Consider the following 20,398-nt stretch of genomic DNA (forward strand, 5'->3'; position numbering starts at 1 on the left):
GAGGAGATATAGGATCGAAGAATTAGGAGATATATAGTAAAAAAGAAGAAGAAGTCGAAAGGAAACAAACGAAAGAAGGTAGAGGTATATCGCTTTAATATAGCCGTAGAGGACGAATAGAATACATTCTTATTAACTATAATAAATAGATGCCCTATATAATATAACGAAATCTATTAATACTATACAAGTCGGTTGCTAAGTTAGTACTAACTTAGTATACGTAGTAGACGTATGCAAATGCTAGTAGTTACCCGAGTATACGTATAAACGTTAGATATTAGTAGAAGCAATAATTGTATAATATACAGATCCGATAGAAAATATAATTTAAATGCTAGTACTAGCATATACGACGACTCGAGCCCGACTCGATATACGAGTCGGACGGTAAAGAATAAAATTCTTACTACGAATAGATTTGCTAGAATTTCTAGATCGCAACAATCCTATTAGACAAGATCTTTAACGTATAATCCTAAGGATCCTAAGGATCCTAAGCGATCCTATTAATAGGATCGTCGCGATCGGTAAAAAAGTTTCTATAACGAACCTCCTTCTAAGCTAGATTCACTTCGCCGAGAGATTAAAGACCTCCGAGCTCGTAAAAACGCTCGAGTATAGGCCGAAGAAGAGCGAGCGAGGTAATAAGCAGACTATAGCCGCTAGTAGGCGGCATTATATAAGCAACAATAACGATAGGCTGCTTAGTAATAGTACTAGTAGTCGCTTATATAGCTAGTAGGAAGGCTGCTCTATTACTAGGTACTATAGTAATAGTACTATTAGTTTACTTAGTAGCAGTAGTATACTAGTTAGTAACTAAGAGACTAGTATAAGCTAGTATATATAGCCTCGCGTAGTTACAAGGCGGCAGGTCGTAATCCGCTTAGGCCTAAGTAGATAGCTAATAACTAACAATACCTTTAATTTTGCTATACTACTAATTTGCTAACAAACTTTGGCTTTATAGCTAGCAGCAGTATTGCAGTGGTTGCCCGGCTGGCGGGGCATGCAGCGACGCGATTATCCGCTTCTACACGCGATTATGTATAGAACAGCCGATCTCGTAATCTCGGGATATGCTGGGGCTCGGGCGGGTAGCTGGGGCTCGGTTTAGTAGCCAGGCGCGGCTGTGCGTCTCCTCGTGGTGCAGCTTCAAGCAAGATTCAAACGCTTTTCTTGGACTTGCTTACGACATTTCTTGAACGACGACAACAGGCATCCACTATCCACATTCACGGAATCAAGACCATATACACACGCTGGAAAGTGGCCCAACATGCTCCTTCCTTCAGCGTGTCCGCGATAGTCCTCCGTTATGGCATCCTCTTTCGATTCGATGCCAACGCTTGCAGCTCCCACGACAACACGATCTCCGCCTTTCCACCGACGTAGGAAGTCCTGGGCACGAAATATTGAACGATGTTGCTGTACGACCTTCGCATACTTCCCGCTAGTCTTCGTGTATGGTCTCACTTCTTGGGCAGTATACGTTGAAGTGAATGTCAGCTTCATAGGCGCGACATACAGTGACTGGGCACCATACATACGCGCAGGTATCGGCATACTCCTCTACTCACTAGCGAATGTCAGCTACACGATCGCAGTCTTCACCGATCCAGGCTCTCCGATTGATGGTCCAAAAGGGAGTGGCATGAGACATGGAGGCAGTGGGAGAAGAGGAGACTACGAAGGACTTCCGCAGTATGAAGATGAGGATGTTCAGGAAGCTGCGACCGTTCCTCGTGAATGGATGAATGGATCTGTTACTGCGAAGAGCACGGGAAAGCCGAGATACTGCAAGAAATGCAACAGCGTGAAACCAGATCGAGCACATCACTGTTCGACTTGTCGGAAATGTGTTCTGAAAATGGACCATCATTGTCCTTGGCTTGCGACCTGTGTTGGCTTGCGCAATTACAAGGCCTTTATACTATTCTTGGTTTACACGAGCCTGTTCTGCTGGACGGATTTCTTGGTCAGTGCATGGTGGGTCTGGCAGGAGTTCAATGATCGTGTGCAAACTATGCAAGGCATGTTGGTCGTTAATACCATCTTGCTTTCCGTTCTCGGAGGAATAATAGGACTAGTCCTTTCTGGTTTTACTGGATGGCATATCTACTTGTTGCTGAGTGGACAGACCACGATCGAGAGTCTGGAGAAGACAAGATATCTGAGTCCACTGAAGAAAAGTATGGAGAATCAGCTGAATGACCCCAATCGACATGGCCTGACAGCTGAGGGCAGCAGTTCTGGAGCAGCTTCGCCGAACACTCAATCAGTGACGGATCGGCTGAAGGAGATTCATGCGAATGCGCTGCCCGGAGTGCTCAGACCAGAGGAGGGAGATGTGTCTTTGCATAACTCTCGGAACACATCACCAGTCCCGCCTCCGGCCGCAGCAAGCTCGTCACCTGCACATCAGAGTTTGCAGCGCTCATATGCTTCCATGGAAGCTCAGCGGGAGCAGGAGCGATATCAGAACTATCTCGATGAAGTAGACAGCGAAAAGCTGCCAAACGCTTTTGACCTCGGGTGGAAGCGAAATGTCGTCCATGTCATGGGTCCCGACCCAAAGTATTGGTTCCTACCAATCTGCAATACGACGGGCGATGGCTGGCAGTGGGAGACGAGTCCCAAGTTCCACGAAGCGAAAGACCGCATCGCTCGCGAGCGCGAGCAAAGAATGCGAGAAGAAGCATACTGGAATAATCAGGCCGGCCATCCAACATATATGCAACCTCTACCTGGACCACCACCACGAAACGACCTAAAATGGCAGCCCGGCCAAGGATTCGTGAATCAAGCCAGGAATATCGCACCGCCACACATGAACGGCACAGCGACCAATGCTCCGCCTCCCGGTTCGTGTGTACAGATGCAGCCTCTAGATAGGAGGAAAGATGGATATGTGGATTATAACACTGATGAGGAGGAACCGCGGCGACCACAGCAGCAGATTCTCAGAACGATGGGCAGTACGTCGTACTGGAATGATGTGCCCGACTTGACTCCTGCAAATAGGTCTGGGAGTCCGGCGAGGCGAAAGGGAGATTAGAGGTCTTCTGATCCGTTCTCGACGAGGTTGATGGTTGTATAGATATTCACACTGCGCTGAACAGAGCCATGCGCTTGATAAAATTTGGTCGTTGAGGCACTATACATCAGCGCGATCCCAGCCTTGCTATGCTGCGCTTTCACTACATGAGGATGCCATGATGTGCTGAAGCATGCAACGCCAGCGAGTGAACCATTTTGAGGCCTCAAAACCATGCAGGGCTCCCTTCTGTCATCCACTTCGCTGCTTGCACTTGGCTTATGTAAAGGTACTTGTGATCCTTGCAAAGGCTATCAATTCCGCTCACGACATTCTACGGCGTCTTGTTCGGGGTTCTGCTTGATTTGCCAGAGCTTTGGGGTCGACTTCCTGGTTCTCCTTGAAGAGTGTCGCAAACAACTTCCGTCTCTTACTGGTGGCTACCCTGTACCGAGCCTCCGAACTAACTCGCACGTGGACATCGAGGAGAACTTCCAAAACTTGCACGCTTACCGGACCATGCGCCTGCTATAGACTCTACTCTGATCGGATGATCTGGGATGCATCTGTCATCGCTCCTCCGGGTGTGCGGCGTGGGACGAAGATTGATACGAGCCGAATGCTTGAATAGTCTATTGATTGCAATACAGACTCAGCACGCTTTGTCGAGTGACAGTCTGTTACGGCGCGGTAAGCCATGATCAAAGTATACTTGCTGCCAACTACTCAAGCTTCACATAAGGCCTTCAAGCTCTGCCTTGACGTTCTTCATCCCGCTGATACTAGAAGCATGTATTCCATCGTTTCAGAAGGTGGCACACCTTTCGGCGCAATGCGGTCTTTGGAACCACCATTGTCAAATCTTGGCTTCACAAGACGAATAAATTATCAGGCGACTTCTGAGTTGTAGATCACCTGAATATGAAATATTCCACTGCAGATCCCGAATCATCCAAAGCCTCTCATCTCTATTGATACATGGACAAATCGACTTTGGTGCGGCTGACATAGAATAGCATTTTCTCTTCGCAGGGAAGCCCGGAAGGTTTGAAAACCCAGGTACAGCCACTTTAAGCACAACCCAGTGACGATCTCCACGATCTCCTTCTACTGATGATGAAGGCAGATTTCCATGAATTTGGATACCTCTCAGCTGTCAAATAAACAACCTCCGGTTTCTTTCCATCGCCTCTGCATCCTGAGTCTTAATGTCATGACAGCTTCCGAGTTACTGCGGTGCTAGCCAGTTTGGTCAACAGGTCCCATTTCCCGGATCTTGAAGCAGAGAGACGGCGTTGGCAGATTCTCTTCGGTGCTTTCCTGATGTAAATTCCTGGATGGACTCGGTGTGCGGTGGAACCAGGCACGATTGGAGACCCTCTTAGTGCCACCATGTCGAAGAAGTGCGACCACACCAAGAGAGGAAGGGACGTGAGCAGCCAGAGAGAACTTGACGGCTAGAGAATTCTGAGGCAGCATATAAGGTGCCTTTGAGACGGTCAATAACAAGATCATCAGCAACTTGCAACTTGCAACAAGACCAGAAGGACCAGCGGATTCGTCGACAGACTCTCTTTCAACACCATGCATTCCTTTGCTGTTATGGCCTTCTTGGCCCTCTGTGCTACGCAATGCCTTGCTACACCAGTAGTTGAGGTACGTTGTCAGCCCGCCTAAGTCTCACATGCTTATCTTTCATAAAGCGCTCCGTCATTAGACCACCAAAGGGAATGAAGGTATTCCACTTGAAGTGTGTGTTCGATGGTTGATTGAGTGTCTACGGAAGAAGCGAGAAGTCGCTAAATAGGGTGCCGCGTGTGTATACGGACCTAGGCATATGCCTCAGGATTCAACTTACCCCCTCGTGTATATGCAAGGCACGTTGGTAAATATAAAGTCGCTCAAATCAAACAAAGAGGTATCAGTCAATAGCCTAGGCTTCTTGCCCTTACAATAGCTATTTAGTTAGTTAATAGCCTAGGCTTCTTGCCCTTATAATAGCTATTTAGTTTAGTTAGCAACCTAGGTATTATACCCTTTATTAGTTGTTCAGTCAATTTAGTTAGCAACCTAGGCATTATGCCTTTTATTAGTTGTTTAGTTAATTTAGTAACCTAGGCATCTTACCCTTATAATAGTTGTTTAGTTTAGTTAGTTAGCCGCCGCACCCCCTACTTCTAGTAGGTTAGTATTAATTGCGGTTAAGTTAGTAGCTACGATACCCCCTGCTTCTTGTAGGTAGGTGCTTAAAGCAGCCGTTTAGTCGTTTAGGTTTAGTCGGTTAGGTTTAGTCGGTTTAGAAGGCCTAGTTCTTACTAGTTGCTAGCTCTAAACTAGGTCGAGGGTTATTCTCTAGTATAGTAATAGCTAAATTAGCGGCTTGTTAGTTAAGATTCTTATACTAGTTAGGCGCTAGTTTAGGGTTCTTCTTAAAGCAGGTTAGACTATGCTTCTTCTTATAGTAGTTATAGTACTACTTGTCGGTATTCTTGTTGTCGTCCTTCTTAGCTATATTAGCCTAGATTATTAGGTCTAAAGCAAGCTATCTACGGCAATCGTCGCGTAGATTAGTATAGGCCTTATCGAATGTTATATCCTTTAAATTAACAGTCTAGTAGTTAGTAAGTGTATCGTAATAGGGGCTAACTGTTATTAGTAGAATAAGCAGGTTACGCTTATTAGCAGTTAGCTTAGTATTAAATAACTTAATGCGGTCGCTAAGTGTCCGGATCTTTGCAATATAGACCTTAATATCCTTGCCGTCGTACTTTAGCTTAAAGAGCTCTTTCTATAATAAGAAGTACTTAGTTTCTGTATCTAGCTAGTATATAGCCTTAATCTTAGCTATTAGCTTATAGCTATTATTAAAGTTATCTATAGATAAGCGGCTCTTAATCGAGTCGCTTAATATAAGGGTAATTAGGTCTGCCGTATCCGCTACTTTGTCGTCGTAGTCGTCTAGGCCTTCTTTTAATATAGTAGCTCTATTAGTTGTCGTATATCTTAGTAGCTTAGAGCGGCGTAGAAGAGCTTTAATATCGACGCTCTAGAGGGGATAGTTAGTAGGTGTTAGTTTGCGAATGCCGCTAGTCGCGATAGTCGCGGTCGAGTCGGAAATAGCTATCTTAGCTATTTAGTTATCGGTTTTAGTTAGGTCTTGTTCGTACCCCCTGCTTTGCGTAGGAGGGTGTTTAGTCTTAATTAGGTCTGCGGTAGCAGTCGAGGGCTTATAACTACTTGAAGTGTGTGTTCGATAGTTGATTGAGTATCTGCGGAAGAAGCGAGAAGTCGCTAAATAGGGTGCCGCGTGTGTGCACGGACCTAGGCACATGCCTCAGGATTCAACTATTCCAAGACTCGGAACCGATCAAGCGTAGCCCAGTAGTTGTCGAGACCGAATTCACAGGCGATGCTGCTACGGATGCCAAAGTCGCAGACGAGGTGAAGAAGATTGGGCCTGCTCTCGAAGCCGAGAGCAACCAGTTTGCTCCAATGATCAAAGCCGAGCAGAAGGCTTCTGCCAAACTGATGGATGACCTCGAGGCCACCATGGCCCCTCTCAAGGTACCTATAGCTAGTACCTATACTGTAGGCGGTACCTTGAAATTTTTCACCAATCGCTCTCTAGGAGATGGCGAACATGATGAAGGTAGAAGCCGATACAGTTGCCGATGCTGAGGATACCGCAAAGGAGGCCACCACCGACGCCTCCACTGCAAAGCTCACCCGTCGCCAAGCTCGCGCCCTTGCTCTCGCCGCACGCGATGCAGAAGCAGGCGCATTCATTGGCCCTGTTACCGAGCCCATCAGCATAGTCCGCAAGCGCGATCTTGAGACTGGTCGGTAATGTCCAATAAATTCTCCCAGGTTTTCCGTTAGGTGTGTTGACCACTTGCAGAAGGGTTGGAGAAGCGAGGACAACTGACGGGCACTGATATCAAGAAAATTTACAACGCCGGGAAAACCCTCGTTGGTTGGATCGGCGACAAGCTACATGGATAGAGACTAGATTTCATTCGATTTTGGGAAGAATAGACGGAGTATCTGAGGAGCAAATTGAGAATACACTCGTTGCCACGTGCATTCTCATACAGTAGAACAGCCTGAGCGTCTTGAATGTCGCTTCCTTCACCGTCGCTTCCTTTATCGTGAAACGGAAGGAGGGGGAAGAGGATTGTAGAATACATACTGTATCATACTAGTGCATACTGTGGGACTGGCCCGCGGCTCGAAAACCCCGTAGAATACCCGTCCCGTGGTGTTGCCGCGGCTCAAAAGCTCATGCGAGCCCACGTCCGCGTTGGCTGACTGCTGTAGCATCACGACCGCTATTGTTCCTTAGTTCTATCATGAACGCTTCCGAGACGAAGCGTCGTACAACACTGACTGACCTGCCACCTGAGCTCTGGGACCATATCGGACACTATCTTCAAACCGCATCGTCCGTTGCATCCCTAGCGCGCTGCAACAAGAGCTTGCACGCATTCGTCGCCAAAGACGCCTGGAAATCGTTCGCACGCAATCGTTTCCCTTCGATATGCCCGCTTGAGTCGCCTTCGTTCAGGGACACAGCGCGTTCCTTGAGTACACTATCCAAGGCATGGGACAAACGTGCATTTGTCGCCCGATACGTGGAGCCCCGAGGCAGTATCACAGCCTTCCCGGGACGCAAGCATAGCGACAGCTGGAGGCGGCCCAGAGGCCAGACAATAGGCTTTACACCTCAGCTCGATGTCTACGAAGAGATTGGGCCAAGGTGGCAAGACCGTCAAGAGACGCTGGCGTTTAGTGCTGGTGCAGAGATCTGTGTGCGGCATACAAATCGCGCACATGGCAGAGATGATGTGAGTCTAGAAATGGATGGAGCATCGTAGACATGCTCCCGCAATACAACCTTGAGTGATCAACCTTCTAGCACTTTGGTCGGCCGTGCGATTCTGTCGTGTCTGCAAAAAACGGCACCTTGGACGCGTCGGAACACCTGCCATATGGCGGAATTGTGCACTGGTGCACATCAAACTTCAATCCTGCGCTGGAGACGCTGCACTTGATTTGAAACGAAACAGCGGAATATGATTTCAATGTGAGAAACTTATGCTGACCGCAGACAGGTAAGATGGACTACATACAGGCCACTCTCTGCCAACGAAGGACGTGACGACGTTACTGCACTTCACCTACTAAGGCCAGACCAAAATGATGACGACGGCAAGCAGAAGCTCATCAGTGGCACTGCGAATGGTGATCTGCAATTGGTGAGTCTACCAGATCCCGACGACGAATACGACCAGGATGTCCGTATGACATACTTCGCCACTCAGGGACTAGCAGTACGTTCTAGTAGCCTTCTACCGAGAGAGGGCCAACAAGATCTGCTGGCAGCAAATCTAGGTGATTCTAGCATCGTTCTCTACGGAGTTGATCCCGAAAAGCCCAAAATCTGCCCGTCGACTCAGCTGGATATAAAGCCTGGTCTCCGTCCAGATGGGCATCCTTCGCCGAACCACAGAGCTTGGGCCACGACGTTCCTTTCACCGTCCTCCCTGGCTGTTGGGGCCGGACCATCTGACGAGCCCATTCACATCTATTCCATCACTGAGGCAGGACTTTCGCGAGAGGCTTCGCGAAAGCTTGGTTTGAGAAGTGACTTAAGCAGGGTCGATGAGACAAAGAAGCCTTACTCGTCCGTCTACTCGATTGTGCCACTTCCTTCGAGCAATGGGTCGGCGGGCGACGGCACTGTCTTCCTTTCTGGCGCCTATGATGGCATTGTTCGACTACACGATCTGAGATCAAATCGCGAGGTTGAGCAAGTCTACGTCGATATTGCGGATGACAGTGCCATCTACAGTATCTTGCCTCAAGGACGCGAGCGTCTAGTCGCAGGTACAAGCCGACACAACTTGCTCAAGGTATTCGATTTGCGCCTGGGCGCCAAGTGCTACAGCCATCTTGACGCTGCAAATCAATCGTCAGCCAAAGAGGCGCCTATGGATCCCTCTAGTGACTACAACATCTTCCTTCAACCCAACAGTTCTCAAGCTGGGTTTACTTCACGTGGCAATGGCTGGACACGCAATCGATCGATCGAGAGCAGTATTTACAATCTCGCCTCTTCCTCGCCACCTTCGCCCTATATCTATGCAGGCGTTGAGAATGCGGTTATGTCTATCGCCCTCACGGAGATCCTTGATACTCATCCCGATCCGGTATTCTTTGGTGCATGGACAGCTGCGGACAAGAAGAATGGGATGGTGACACCTATGACGTTCGAGAGTCAAGACGTCGTAGGGCTGGCGATGTACGATCAAGTTGCAAATATGAAGCTGTGCGTGCAACGCAGTCCTTCAGAGACATGGCGTGCTTGTCAGCCGAAAAGTGGACACAGGGTACCGACCTTGATAGATGAGCGATGGAAGGGTGCCAGTGAATTCGGGCCCTAATCACCAGATTGTATGCCAGAGACACTAGCATACATTCAATTCTGCTCTGTAGCGACACTCCTCGGCCGGAAGGCTTTCTCTGCTACTTCAGCTGCCACGCGAGCTCCGTGACCGCATCTACTACTTTGTGGCTGCCGAGTTCTTGGAAGGATGGCCATCTGGACGGTCGCAACATTTTCGAGAACGGACTTTATCTGGGCGTCGGCCACCGTACCCAGTGTTTCATGAATTTGAAGTGGTCAATAAGCAGACTCGAACGGAATAAGACTCGCCGTCAGTGCAAGTGGCCATGTAGGAAACCATCTTCAAAATCGTCAAGTCTATGAGCAGTGGTAAAGAGTGAGACTAGTATCCAGAACGGGTCGGTCGAGACTCAACTGGCGAAGGGCATAGAGATGTAGACATACAAACCATATTATACATAAAACCAGTGGACTAAGGTAGTCACTGCGGCTCCCTGAATAGCTATAGTGGTCGATACCTCTTGGCAGGAGGCGTATAAAGTCCCATACCAGCGTCCGAGCGCCTGACCCACTGTAAGCCAGGGCCGTAGACCTTGCAGAGCGGCGGTCGGTGTAGATTGTATGCGCTTCCGCTCCGGCGCGTCTACGCGCCGGTCTTTGTTTGGGTTATTGTTTTCTACCTCGCTATCGTACCTTACTATCGCTGTTTTAACTATTCTACTATTGTTTCTATCTCTTCTATTATTTAAATTATACCTTTAATCTCTTCTAATACTATATTAATTGCTAACTACCTCGGAGGAGGTAGGGATAGTATACTAGCGTCGCAGGTATAAGGTAACTTCGCGCTAGGTATAAGATTACGACGAGAGTAGAGCGCGGTCGGAATACCAACTTTTTATTAAAAAAGGAAAAAAGGGACGATTCAGTTAATTCTAGTAATAAAAACGCGTTAGTTTCCTTAGACTATCGCCGCCCTCGAAAGTCTCGAGTTCTAGTAAAGCTAGACTCGTACTACGCGTCCTTACTATATATCGATAACCTTTATAAGTAGCGCGAATAAGCTATTCTATACGGCTTCGACGACTCGTTTAAGGTACTAGCGAAGCAATAGTACGCGTTATTGCTATATATTAATAATATATAGACGAAGAATAAGGACTATATTAAGAAGAGTAGGTTAGAAACGACGCGTTATATTTGCTACTTTCGTAAACAACCGTACTAGAAGTCGGATAGGACCAAAGGACACAGCACGCGGCGCTTTAATAAGAAGATTAAACGCGCGTAAGGTTATCCTATAACTATAAAGATATACACTATATATAGTAAAGAATATAAGGAGTCTAGTAAGCCGGAGATTGTCGTATATCGAGTTTAGCGGACAAGCCGCGAGAATTACTCGAATTGCTGCTAGCTCGACAACTTTAACCTCTTCCGCCGGTATAGTACTTTATTAACTACTACAAGGTACGAGGTATACTATAGATATAAGCCGAGTACGGTATAGAAGATACTAAAGGCTTAGTACGACCTAGTAGCGAACGCGCTATTTAAGGCCGCCGGCGGCAATTTTATAATAAAATACGACGTACTAAATTCTAGTCGCGCCTTCCGGAAGGTATATAAGGATAGAAGGCTCGGCGGCGCGTCGCTAGTATAGTAAACATAGAAAGAAGATATATTCGAGTAGTATTAATAAGGTTAGTTAATCTTATTATTATTATTAAAGTTAGACGTAAAGTCGATAGAATAGCTATACGGACCGTCGCATCCGCGTATCCGGACTCCGATTAACTAATAGATTAACGTATAACCCCGCTTAGCTTATTTAGTCCCTCGAGGAAGCTATTAGACTCGATTGCTAGCGAATTCTCGATATAAAAGCTAGAATTTTAAAGATTCTCGAAATCTTTAAAGTTCTTCGCTTAAAGCGGTAGCGCCGTAGAGCCTTAGCTTCGAGCTAATAAGATAATTTAGGAGCTACGGTATAAGCTCGGTCCGGCTTCTAGCGCGCCTTAGCAAGCCCGAACCCTAAATCTTAGGATTCTTATTTGTTTTAATTCTAGTTTTTTATTATAATAACTGCTAATACATTATTATAGAAGGGCTATTTTGCGAGAATATAGAGGCTATACGCTAAATTAATAAAGAGACTACCTACGGCGTCGTATATACTAGTAAAACTAGTATAGAACTACTAAAAGCCTATCGTATAATTGCGTTTATAGACGCGACGTATAAGACTAATTACCTTAGTTAGTTCCTTTATACTATTATAGTAAAGGACAAATATAGCATTTCTCGTATAGCGGTATATATACTTTTACCTACTAACGACGGCGATATTATAGCGGAGTTTTTACGTACTATAAGTAGGTAGATAGGCGGTATTTAGGTACCTAAATTCCTCCTTATAGACGACTCGGCGGCCGAGCAACGCGCTGTTTATATAGCATTTCCGACGACAATATACCTTCTATACTATATCTACGTTTAGCGCACTATCGATAGACGCTTTAGCGCGAAAATCTACTAAGAGACATATAAATACCTTCGCGCCGCCGTTGTTTATCGCTACTTACTCGAAGGCGCGAAAGAGTCGCTCTAAGCTGCTATCGATAACCTCCCTCGAAATAGCGATTACGAGTTAAACTATATCTATTTAGTATAAAACTTCGATAGCGATATTCGCCTATAGGTAAACTACTATCGCGTTTGTAACGTGCCTACTATCGTTAGATAATATAAGGATACTAATATAAATAAGAGCTTTTACGCGTATTTTAAAATAGATAGTAATAAGTCGCTAATAGTAGTGTTACGGATCTAATTAGTTAGAGTCCTTACATAATCTTAGAGCGACGCTAAGACTAGTAGGCTAAGCTGTCGCTCTATCTTACTAGGAGCGATAGGAGCGGTCGAGAGCGACAGCGTCGCTTACGTCGCTTACGACTATAGACAAGATGTCTCCTTTGTATTTAGGAACGCCGGAATACCCTTATAGCTCGAGGCGTTCAACTTATATTACCTACTTACTAATTAGAATTACCTTTGTACTAATTATTCTGTCTCTGCCTCCCGCTTGTATTAGCCTCTCTAAAGAAGCCTCGGCTTATACGTAATAAGAAGTCACCTAACGATCTGTCGCGAGTAACTATAATACTTTAAACGCCCTTAGGATAAGTGCCTTATTACAAGTCGGAAGGGGAACTCCCGCCCCTAGCGAGATAGGTAGTACTCGACGTACTACCTCTAGTGCTAGCAATATACTCGGAACCTATACCGGAAACGATTCTCTTAAGATCGGAAAGCTAGACTTTTATTACGGCGACCGAGACAAGTTCGATACCTAGGTTAGCTAGATGGATATATATTTTATATTTAACTAGGTTTAAGATAACTTAAAGCTAGTCTTCGCAACGACGTTTATACGAGGTAGGGCTTAGCATTAGGTTAAACCGTTTCTTAGGACCTATCTAGATAGTAACGGGACCGACAATTCGGATAGAATCTTCGCAAGCTACGAAAATCTCAAGCGTACGATAAAGAAGGTCTTTAGATCTTCTAACGAAGTTGCTACCGTAGTTAGGGTTATCTAACATTTAACTTAGAAGGGGTTATATACCGATTACGCCGCTAAATTTCAGGAATACGCCTAACTTACGGATTAGGACGATGAAGCTCTTATAACAATATACCGGCGAGGTCTTAAGGATAACGTTAAAGACGAGCTTATACGCGACGGTAGAAAAATGGATAATATAGGAACATTAGTTAAGGTTACGATCGATCTCGACGATAGGCTCTACGAACGAGCTTTAGAACGACGTTACGATTCTAAAACTTCTAGAAAAGCTAGTTATACTCCTAGATACGATAATAGACGAAACTATAGTACCTACGATAAACTAAAGGGGAACAACTACTACGGTGCGTAACTAATAGAGCTAGACGCTACCTAGAAGGGTCGAGCAATTAAAGGAAGAAAAGGCAAGAGTTCGCCTAAGAAAGCAGGAAGATTAACTTACTATACGTATAGCAAGGAAGGCTATATAGTACGGAACTGCCGCGGTAAGAATATAGTGCAACGCGAACAGTTTAATATAATATAACGAAAGGACTCGGGCAGAGAAGGCTACCGAATAGTAGTAGAGCTATACTCTATTAATAACGCGCCGAGGACCTACGCAAAGGTCGTAAAGAAAGAGCTACGACAAATCTGTATAATAGCACGACGACAAGAACCTATATATAGAGCCCTTTACTAGAGATTCTATTACGACGACTAATACCAAATTCATTATTCTACTAAAGTAGAAGCAGGATTCTTCCCTTAGATTAGGCGACTCGTACGAGAAGATGCGAAATCCTAGTTAGAAGAAGAAACGATTAATAAATCTTGCTTAGATACTAACGATAAAGAAAACCGAGATCCGGAAGCTTTATTCCCTCCCGGGGAGGAGTTAGGAGCTATCCTAGAAGTACCGGAGTCCCCTTAGTAAGAGGAGGAACAGCAAGAAGATTTAGAAGGAAGTCTAGATACCGAGGAAGAAACTACGAATAAAGAAAGTAAAGACGAATTCGGGATTAACGACGATACGATCCTTACGTTTACAATAGATGTACCTATAGCAGCGCGAACAATCGCCTTATATCTAGTACGCAAATACGAGGAAATGTTTCTAAAGGTTAACGGACAACGGAGGGTCGATCCTATCTAATTTAATTATTTCTAGATAAGCTTACGGGCAAAATTCTAGAATCACCCCCGGATACCTATAAACTATACGTACTATAACTTCATTACGGAGCGAGTACCGATAGGAAGCACAATTACGCCCTATAGATACGTCCTACCCGACGAAAGGACGATTATTACTTAAGAAATGCGTTAGACGGTCTAGCGATTAAATTAGTAATACCGAAAGGCTATAGTAGCGTAGGGACGGGATATATATAACGATACCCTCGAGGAAAAATTATATACCGAAGAAGCACGAACGGTAGGACTACGGATCCGTAACTAGTTAGAACAACGTTAGGCTACTAATTAGTCGGGAAACGGACTAACTCTCTAGATTAGAGCGTTCTAAGAGAGTTCCTTAATACCGAAAGCGCTTAAGCATTAATAGTAGTCTTCCGTATAAAAGTTATCGTTAACGGGCACCTAACGAGTGCATTAATAGATTCCGGAGCGAGCGGGAACTTTGCCTCCGAATTATTCGTTAAAAGCCGAGGGATCGCAACCCGAAGCAGAAGAGAAGGAGCGTATAAACTTATAGTAGTAGATAGGTTACCGCTACCTAGTATAGAACGAGAAACGATACCGTTACTACTAGCTATCTAACAGTACTACGAGGAGATTGTCTTAGATATTACTAATATAGCCAGTTATAACATTGTATTAGGTATACCTTAGTTAAGAAAGTATAACCTAGTCGTAGACTAGAGAAAAGGAGTACTTACATTTAAGGAATGCGACTATATAATCGGTATTCAACCTATATAGCGGCAGCGTTCGCAGGCAGATAAGATTGATAAACGTAGGGCGATTCGTAAGACGTTTACGTCGATAGGAATTACGGAGAACCGTATTTAACCCGGATCGATACTACCGTTAGGTTAGGAGGGTTATAATAATAATTACGGGAAGGATAGAAGTTATACGCTATCGAAGAATAAAGCTAGAATCTCGGACCTAGATATTCCTAAAGAGTATACTAAGTAGAAGCGACTCTTTAAAGAGGAGAGAGGCAAGGCAGCCTTACCTAAACACCAACTATAGGATTATAAAATACACTTACAGCCTAGGAAAGAGCCTCTATAGGGACCCTTATACGCAATGTCTAAGAAAGAGCTCAAAACCCTAGACAAGTAGCTAAAAGAGAAATTAGAAAAAGGCTAGATACGGAAGTCGATATCCTCGGCAGCCTTACTAGTAATGTTCGTTCCGAAAGCCGGATCAGACGAAGGACGGCTAGTAGTCGATTTTAGACGACTTAACGACATTACAATTAAGAATCGGTACCTACTACCGAACATCGAAGAAATGCAAGACCGATTAACTAGATTAGACTAGTATACGAAGATTAACCTACGCGATACGTTTTACGCAATACGTATAGTAGCTAGATACGAATAGATAACAGCATTCCGAACAAGATATAGGCTTTACGAATTCTTAGTTATACCTATAGGACTTACAAATGCCCTAGCGTTATATTAAGACCTTGTAAACGAAGTCCTCCGAGACCTTCTAGATATATGCGTTATCGCATATATAGACGATATCTTAGTCTATACTAAAGGAGCTCTCGCGGACTATATACGAATAGTGTAGGACGTCTTTAAACGATTTACTCAAGTAGGATTTAAGACTGCACCTAAGAAATGCGAATTCTATAAGAAGGAAGTTAAATTCCTAGGATTTATTATTAGTACTATAGGAATTAGGATCGATCTAGAAAAAACCAAGTTAATATAGGAATAGCTAGCGCCTATATACGTTAAAGACGTACAATTATTCCTAGAATTAGCTAACTATAATAGAAAATTTATCGAGGGCTACTCTAAGACAGCGGCACCCCTTACAGAGCTTATAAAGAAAGACAAGAAATAGAACTAGAGCACGAAGGAAGACGAAGCGTTTAGGCAGCTAAAGAAGTAATGCGTTTCTGCGCTAACGCTACGATTATTCGATAGGAGTAAGGCGGTCTAGATAGAAACAGACGCGTCGGATAGGGCTATAGGAGCATGCCTTATATAGGAGCATAACGGGAAACGATACCCGGTAGCCTATTACTCGAGAAAGATATTACCCGCGGAACAGAACTACGATATCTATAATAAGGAGCTACTTACAATAGTTGCATTACTACAATACTAGCGAGTATACGCGGAAGGAGTACCGAGTCTTACGATTCTTTCTAATTATAAGAATCTAACTTACTTTACTACGACTAAAGTACTAACCCGAAGATAGGCCCGCTAGTCGGAACTACTAGGGCAGTACAAGTTCGAAATCCGCTATACCCTAGGACGCGAGAACGGACGAGCCGACGCACTAAGCCGCCGTAGCGACTATATAGAAGGTTACGAACTAGTATAGCAGCAGATATTAAAAGCAAACTAAGACGGAAGCCTTAGTACTAATACAAAAGAATTTAACTATATTATACGAGTTCTTTAGGATATAGAAGAACAGTTCCTAATCGAATATAGGAAATACTAAGTACCTAAGGAACGAGTTACGGAGTGTATATAACAATACTATAACGGACTAGAAAATAGACACCCTAGAGTTTTAAAAACAATAGAACTAGTTAAGCGAAGCTTCGGATTCCTATACATACGATAACGAGTTCTAGAATATATTAAGAAATGTCTACAATGTTAGCGTAACAAGGCTGATAGATACGCTAAATATAGACATATCCAATTTAGGACGCTACTAGATAAACTATAGGACGAAGTTACAATAGACTTTATTACGAAACTACCAAAGTCTAAGGATCCGGTTATAGGACATAGCTACGATATAATACTTGTTATAGTCGATAGGCTTACGAAATACGCACACTTTATTCCTACTAACGAAGCAAGTACGGCAGAGCAACTCGGATACCTCGTACTAGATAGACTTGTACGATACTACGGATTTCTAAAGACCTATATTACGGACAGAGACAAGCTCTTTACGTTAAACTACTAGAAGACGCTTATAGCGACGCTTAGAATTAAGTACAAGCTATTAACGGCATACTATCTATAGATAGACGGCTAAACGGAAGTTAAGAATTAGGCCTTAGAGGTATACTTACGGCACTACGTTAATTACGTATAAAACAATTAGGCATCGCTATTGCCTATAGCACAACTTACACTAAACAACCAACAATCTAAGACTACGAAAGAGACACTATTCTTCGCTAATTTTAGGAAACATCCGTAGCTATTCGGGGAATAGTATTTATAGTATCTATACGCGGATAAAGCGATAGTCGCTTTAGAACACTTGAAGCAGGTATATAAGGAATTGCAAAGGGCAATTGCCGAGTCTTAAGAAAAGATTACGGGGCTATATAATACTAAACGAAAAATAGCACCTTAGCTAAAGAAGGGGGATAAGGTCTACCTCCTAACAAAGAATCTAAAAACCCGGAGATCGACTAAGAAACTAGACTACGTTAAAGTCGGGCTATTTCTAATTAATGAGCCTAAAGGACTAGTTAACTACCGACTCAAACTACCGGACGACGCGAAAATCCACCTAGTATTCTATATCTCTATACTAGAACCTACAGACGCCGAAACACCGTATTAAGAAACATTTCACTTCTAACCTAAGGAAGAAAACGAGTTTGAAGTCGAGGAAATCCTAGATTAGCAAGGTTAGAAATACCTTATTAAATGGAAAGGATACCTACATTTAGAAAACACCTAGGAACTAAAAGAAAACCTATAGAACTATTAGCAGATAATTAAAAAATATCAAAACCGGACAAAAAAGAAATAACTAGTATAGGAATTAAACCTACGACCTCTTAGACCCTATCGATTATAGCGCCTTAGAGTTCTTAACGACCTAGGGCAGTATAGCTCGAGGAGCGGGGACTCTAATAGCGTACCTAGTAACTATGTCTTTTATAGCTAAGAATTATACTACTAGACTAACTAGCTAGAAGATGAAATAGATAGGAAATATTAAAAATATATACCTTTAAGACACTAGACTCTCGGCACTCCTACTAGGAATTTCAGAGATAGGCTAGGACGTCCTATCTAGACGACTCTAGTTATAAGGCGACATCTATAATCGGCTATCTAGGGGAAACGGCTCGTTAGTAGGCAACGAGAATATTATCGGCTCTATAGGCGAAGAGCCTAGCTTTCTTTCGAGCTCCTCCGCCTATTAAATAGAGGCTTCCTCTACCTTAAGAGCTTATACCTCCCGATCTTCCTTTATACGCAGCGACTTACGTAAGCGACGGACCTTTACGCGATGCTCGAAAAGCTTCCGCGTAAGGAGGTCTTCCTCCTCTTCGGCCGCTTCGAGATCTTTAGCTATCTTTAGGCGCGCCTTCCGGATTTTTTTATATTCTATACGAGTAACTTGTATATTACAGGACTAGCCGTATAGGGCGCACTCGGAGCAGCGGCTAGAACGGAGATCGACTTTGTAGGATTTATCGGCCTATTCGTAATAAAAGCAGCGGATCGGCATTTCGAAGCAGTCGGTAAGGATATTATTTGCGATATTTTCCTTACGCTAACGAGAAGACAAGTCCTTTAATAACTTTAGTATAGCAAAGAAGTTAGAATTAGAAAGTTCCGGAATAAGGGACTATCCCGCTTAAGGAGGGGGATAGTATTACGGATCTAATTAGTTAGAGTCCTTATATAATCTTAGAGCGACGCTAAGACTAGTAGGCTAAGCTATCGCTCTATCTTACTAGGAGCGATAGGAGCGGTCGAGAGCGATAGCGTCGCTTACGTCGCTTACGACTACAGACAAGATGTCTCCTTTATATTTAGGAACGCCGGAATGCCCTTATAGCTCGAGGCGTTTAACTTATATTACCTACTTACTAATTAGAATTACCTTTATACTAATTATTCTGTCTCTGCCTCCCGCTTGTATTAGCCTCTCTAAAGAAGCCTCGGCTTGCACGTAATAAGAAGTTACCTAACGATCTGTCGCGAGTAACCGTAACAAGTAGCTAACTTTATACTAAAGAGCGTAGCGATATATATAATATAAGAGGGCGAGCTTAGAGACCTTCGGTCGGACATTACTAGCAAGCGTTAGGTATTAAACGTATACCTACTTATACGTAGCGACGACGACGAGCTCTAGACCTAGCTTCTATGCCTTCTATAGCCTATTTAGCGCAAGATTAGTACTAAGATTAATCGCGTTCTCGACAAGTTCGTATACTAAAACCCGAAGCTATTATTAACTAAGGAGGCAGGCGCGCTTACCTATAACTACAAATTCTTCCGCTAATACTATACCCTTTACGCTAACCTCTAGTATTATTACCTTATACTTAAACGCGTTATTATTAAGGATTATTACTAGTAATAATAGATTAATATATTCGCTAGACGCGCTCTCGAGGTCTACAAAGAAGACGCTTCTAAGTTAATAGCGGTATAAGAAGACGCTACTACTAAGGCGGCGGCAGCGTATACGCCTACCTATCGATTAAACGTCCGCGAGGTACTTACTAACGCGTACGAGTTAATCTTCTAACTTAAGCGCTTATACGACTAATAAGGCATAGACGAGAGCGATAAGCAACGTAAAGTTATTATCTCGAAGATACTAATAGTCTTCTACGAGAGCGGTAATAACATTAGGAAGGGCTTTACTAAGCTAGTCCTTACTTACTTTAAGACTATATATCTAGACGCTATTTTCGTACTAATAAAAGCGCCGCCGAAGCTATTATAAGCGCTATTACTAAGCGATATTATATCGAGCTATTACTATCCGAAAGCGACTAACGATATAGCGCTATCGCTAAAGAAGCGGAAGAGTAAGAGCGTAGATAAGAGCGTAGATACTACGAGTAAGAAGAGGTCGAAGAAATAGGTAGAGAAGTTATATATACCTAACTAAATACTAGCGGCGCTAGTTCTACTAAATCTTAGTAAAGAAGCGGCGTTAGTAGTTCTAGGTAGTACCGACGCGTTCTCTACGCGTTTTCCTTTATAAGCCGCCGCGGAGGTAACTTATAGCTATTAAATGCCTTCGTTAACTCTACTAGCGCTATATAGCTACTTTCCTTACTAAAATAAGTAGTAGAGTAACGATCCGAGTACGATATAGGTCTATAGTAGTATACCTTATATACCGCTGCTTTCTAATATATATTACTGCTATTAATTTGTTAATAATCGCTAATAATACCTTACTTTTTGCTATACCGCTATTTTACTAATAA

General features: G+C 43.8%; 5 protein-coding genes across 5 annotated transcripts; 2 read left to right on the forward strand and 3 right to left on the reverse strand.

Annotated features, from left to right (window-relative positions):
- Positions 1–951: 951 nt before the first annotated feature.
- Positions 952–1,284, reverse strand: MYCFIDRAFT_173188 (uncharacterized protein; the record flags this gene model as incomplete). Its single annotated transcript, XM_007926578.1, has 3 exons — positions 952–1,002; positions 1,043–1,191; positions 1,230–1,284. 3 exons carry the CDS (start codon positions 1,282–1,284, stop codon positions 952–954), a joined length of 255 nt encoding a protein of 84 aa, XP_007924769.1.
- Positions 1,285–1,342: 58 nt separating this feature from the next.
- MYCFIDRAFT_96657 (uncharacterized protein) lies at positions 1,343–2,686 on the forward strand (the record flags this gene model as incomplete). The annotated part of the gene is made up of 2 exons (XM_007926579.1): positions 1,343–1,652; positions 1,689–2,686. Coding segments are annotated over 2 exons (1,308 nt in total), but the record flags the coding sequence as incomplete, so codon positions are not given.
- Positions 2,687–3,057: 371 nt separating this feature from the next.
- MYCFIDRAFT_173190 (uncharacterized protein) lies at positions 3,058–4,739 on the reverse strand (the record flags this gene model as incomplete). Its single annotated transcript, XM_007926580.1, has 16 exons — positions 3,058–3,078; positions 3,112–3,332; positions 3,369–3,439; positions 3,475–3,485; positions 3,515–3,548; positions 3,582–3,672; positions 3,700–3,765; positions 3,804–3,822; positions 3,860–3,879; positions 3,914–4,001; positions 4,033–4,108; positions 4,139–4,231; positions 4,259–4,418; positions 4,456–4,561; positions 4,591–4,659; positions 4,686–4,739. 16 exons carry the CDS (start codon positions 4,737–4,739, stop codon positions 3,058–3,060), a joined length of 1,200 nt encoding a protein of 399 aa, XP_007924771.1.
- Positions 4,740–7,374: 2,635 nt separating this feature from the next.
- MYCFIDRAFT_214630 (uncharacterized protein) lies at positions 7,375–9,537 on the forward strand. Its single transcript, XM_007926581.1, has 2 exons — positions 7,375–7,884; positions 8,152–9,537. The coding sequence occupies exons 1-2, from the start codon at positions 7,390–7,392 to the stop codon at positions 9,481–9,483; spliced, it is 1,827 nt and encodes a 608-aa protein (XP_007924772.1). The 5' UTR covers positions 7,375–7,389; the 3' UTR covers positions 9,484–9,537.
- Positions 9,538–9,898: 361 nt separating this feature from the next.
- On the reverse strand, positions 9,899–17,779 carry MYCFIDRAFT_173192 (uncharacterized protein; the record flags this gene model as incomplete). The annotated part of the gene is made up of 2 exons (XM_007926582.1): positions 9,899–10,101; positions 17,755–17,779. The coding sequence occupies 2 exons, from the start codon at positions 17,777–17,779 to the stop codon at positions 9,899–9,901; spliced, it is 228 nt and encodes a 75-aa protein (XP_007924773.1).
- Between the last annotated feature and the right edge of the window lie 2,619 nt (positions 17,780–20,398).

The sequence above is a fragment of the Pseudocercospora fijiensis genome (assembly GCF_000340215.1).
Source record: "Pseudocercospora fijiensis CIRAD86 unplaced genomic scaffold MYCFIscaffold_3, whole genome shotgun sequence".
Taxonomy (NCBI): domain Eukaryota; kingdom Fungi; phylum Ascomycota; class Dothideomycetes; order Mycosphaerellales; family Mycosphaerellaceae; genus Pseudocercospora; species Pseudocercospora fijiensis.

What these genes read in the sequence shown, in the direction of transcription:
- MYCFIDRAFT_214630 (XM_007926581.1), top strand. Translation starts at nt 7,390, where the DNA reads ATGAACGCTTCCGAGACGAAGCGTCGTACAACACTGACTGACCTGCCA. An exon ending in GCGCACATGGCAGAGATGAT is followed by an intron (nt 7,885 to 8,151) that starts GTGAGTCTAGAA and finishes GACCGCAGACAG; the next exon opens with GTAAGATGGACTACATACAG.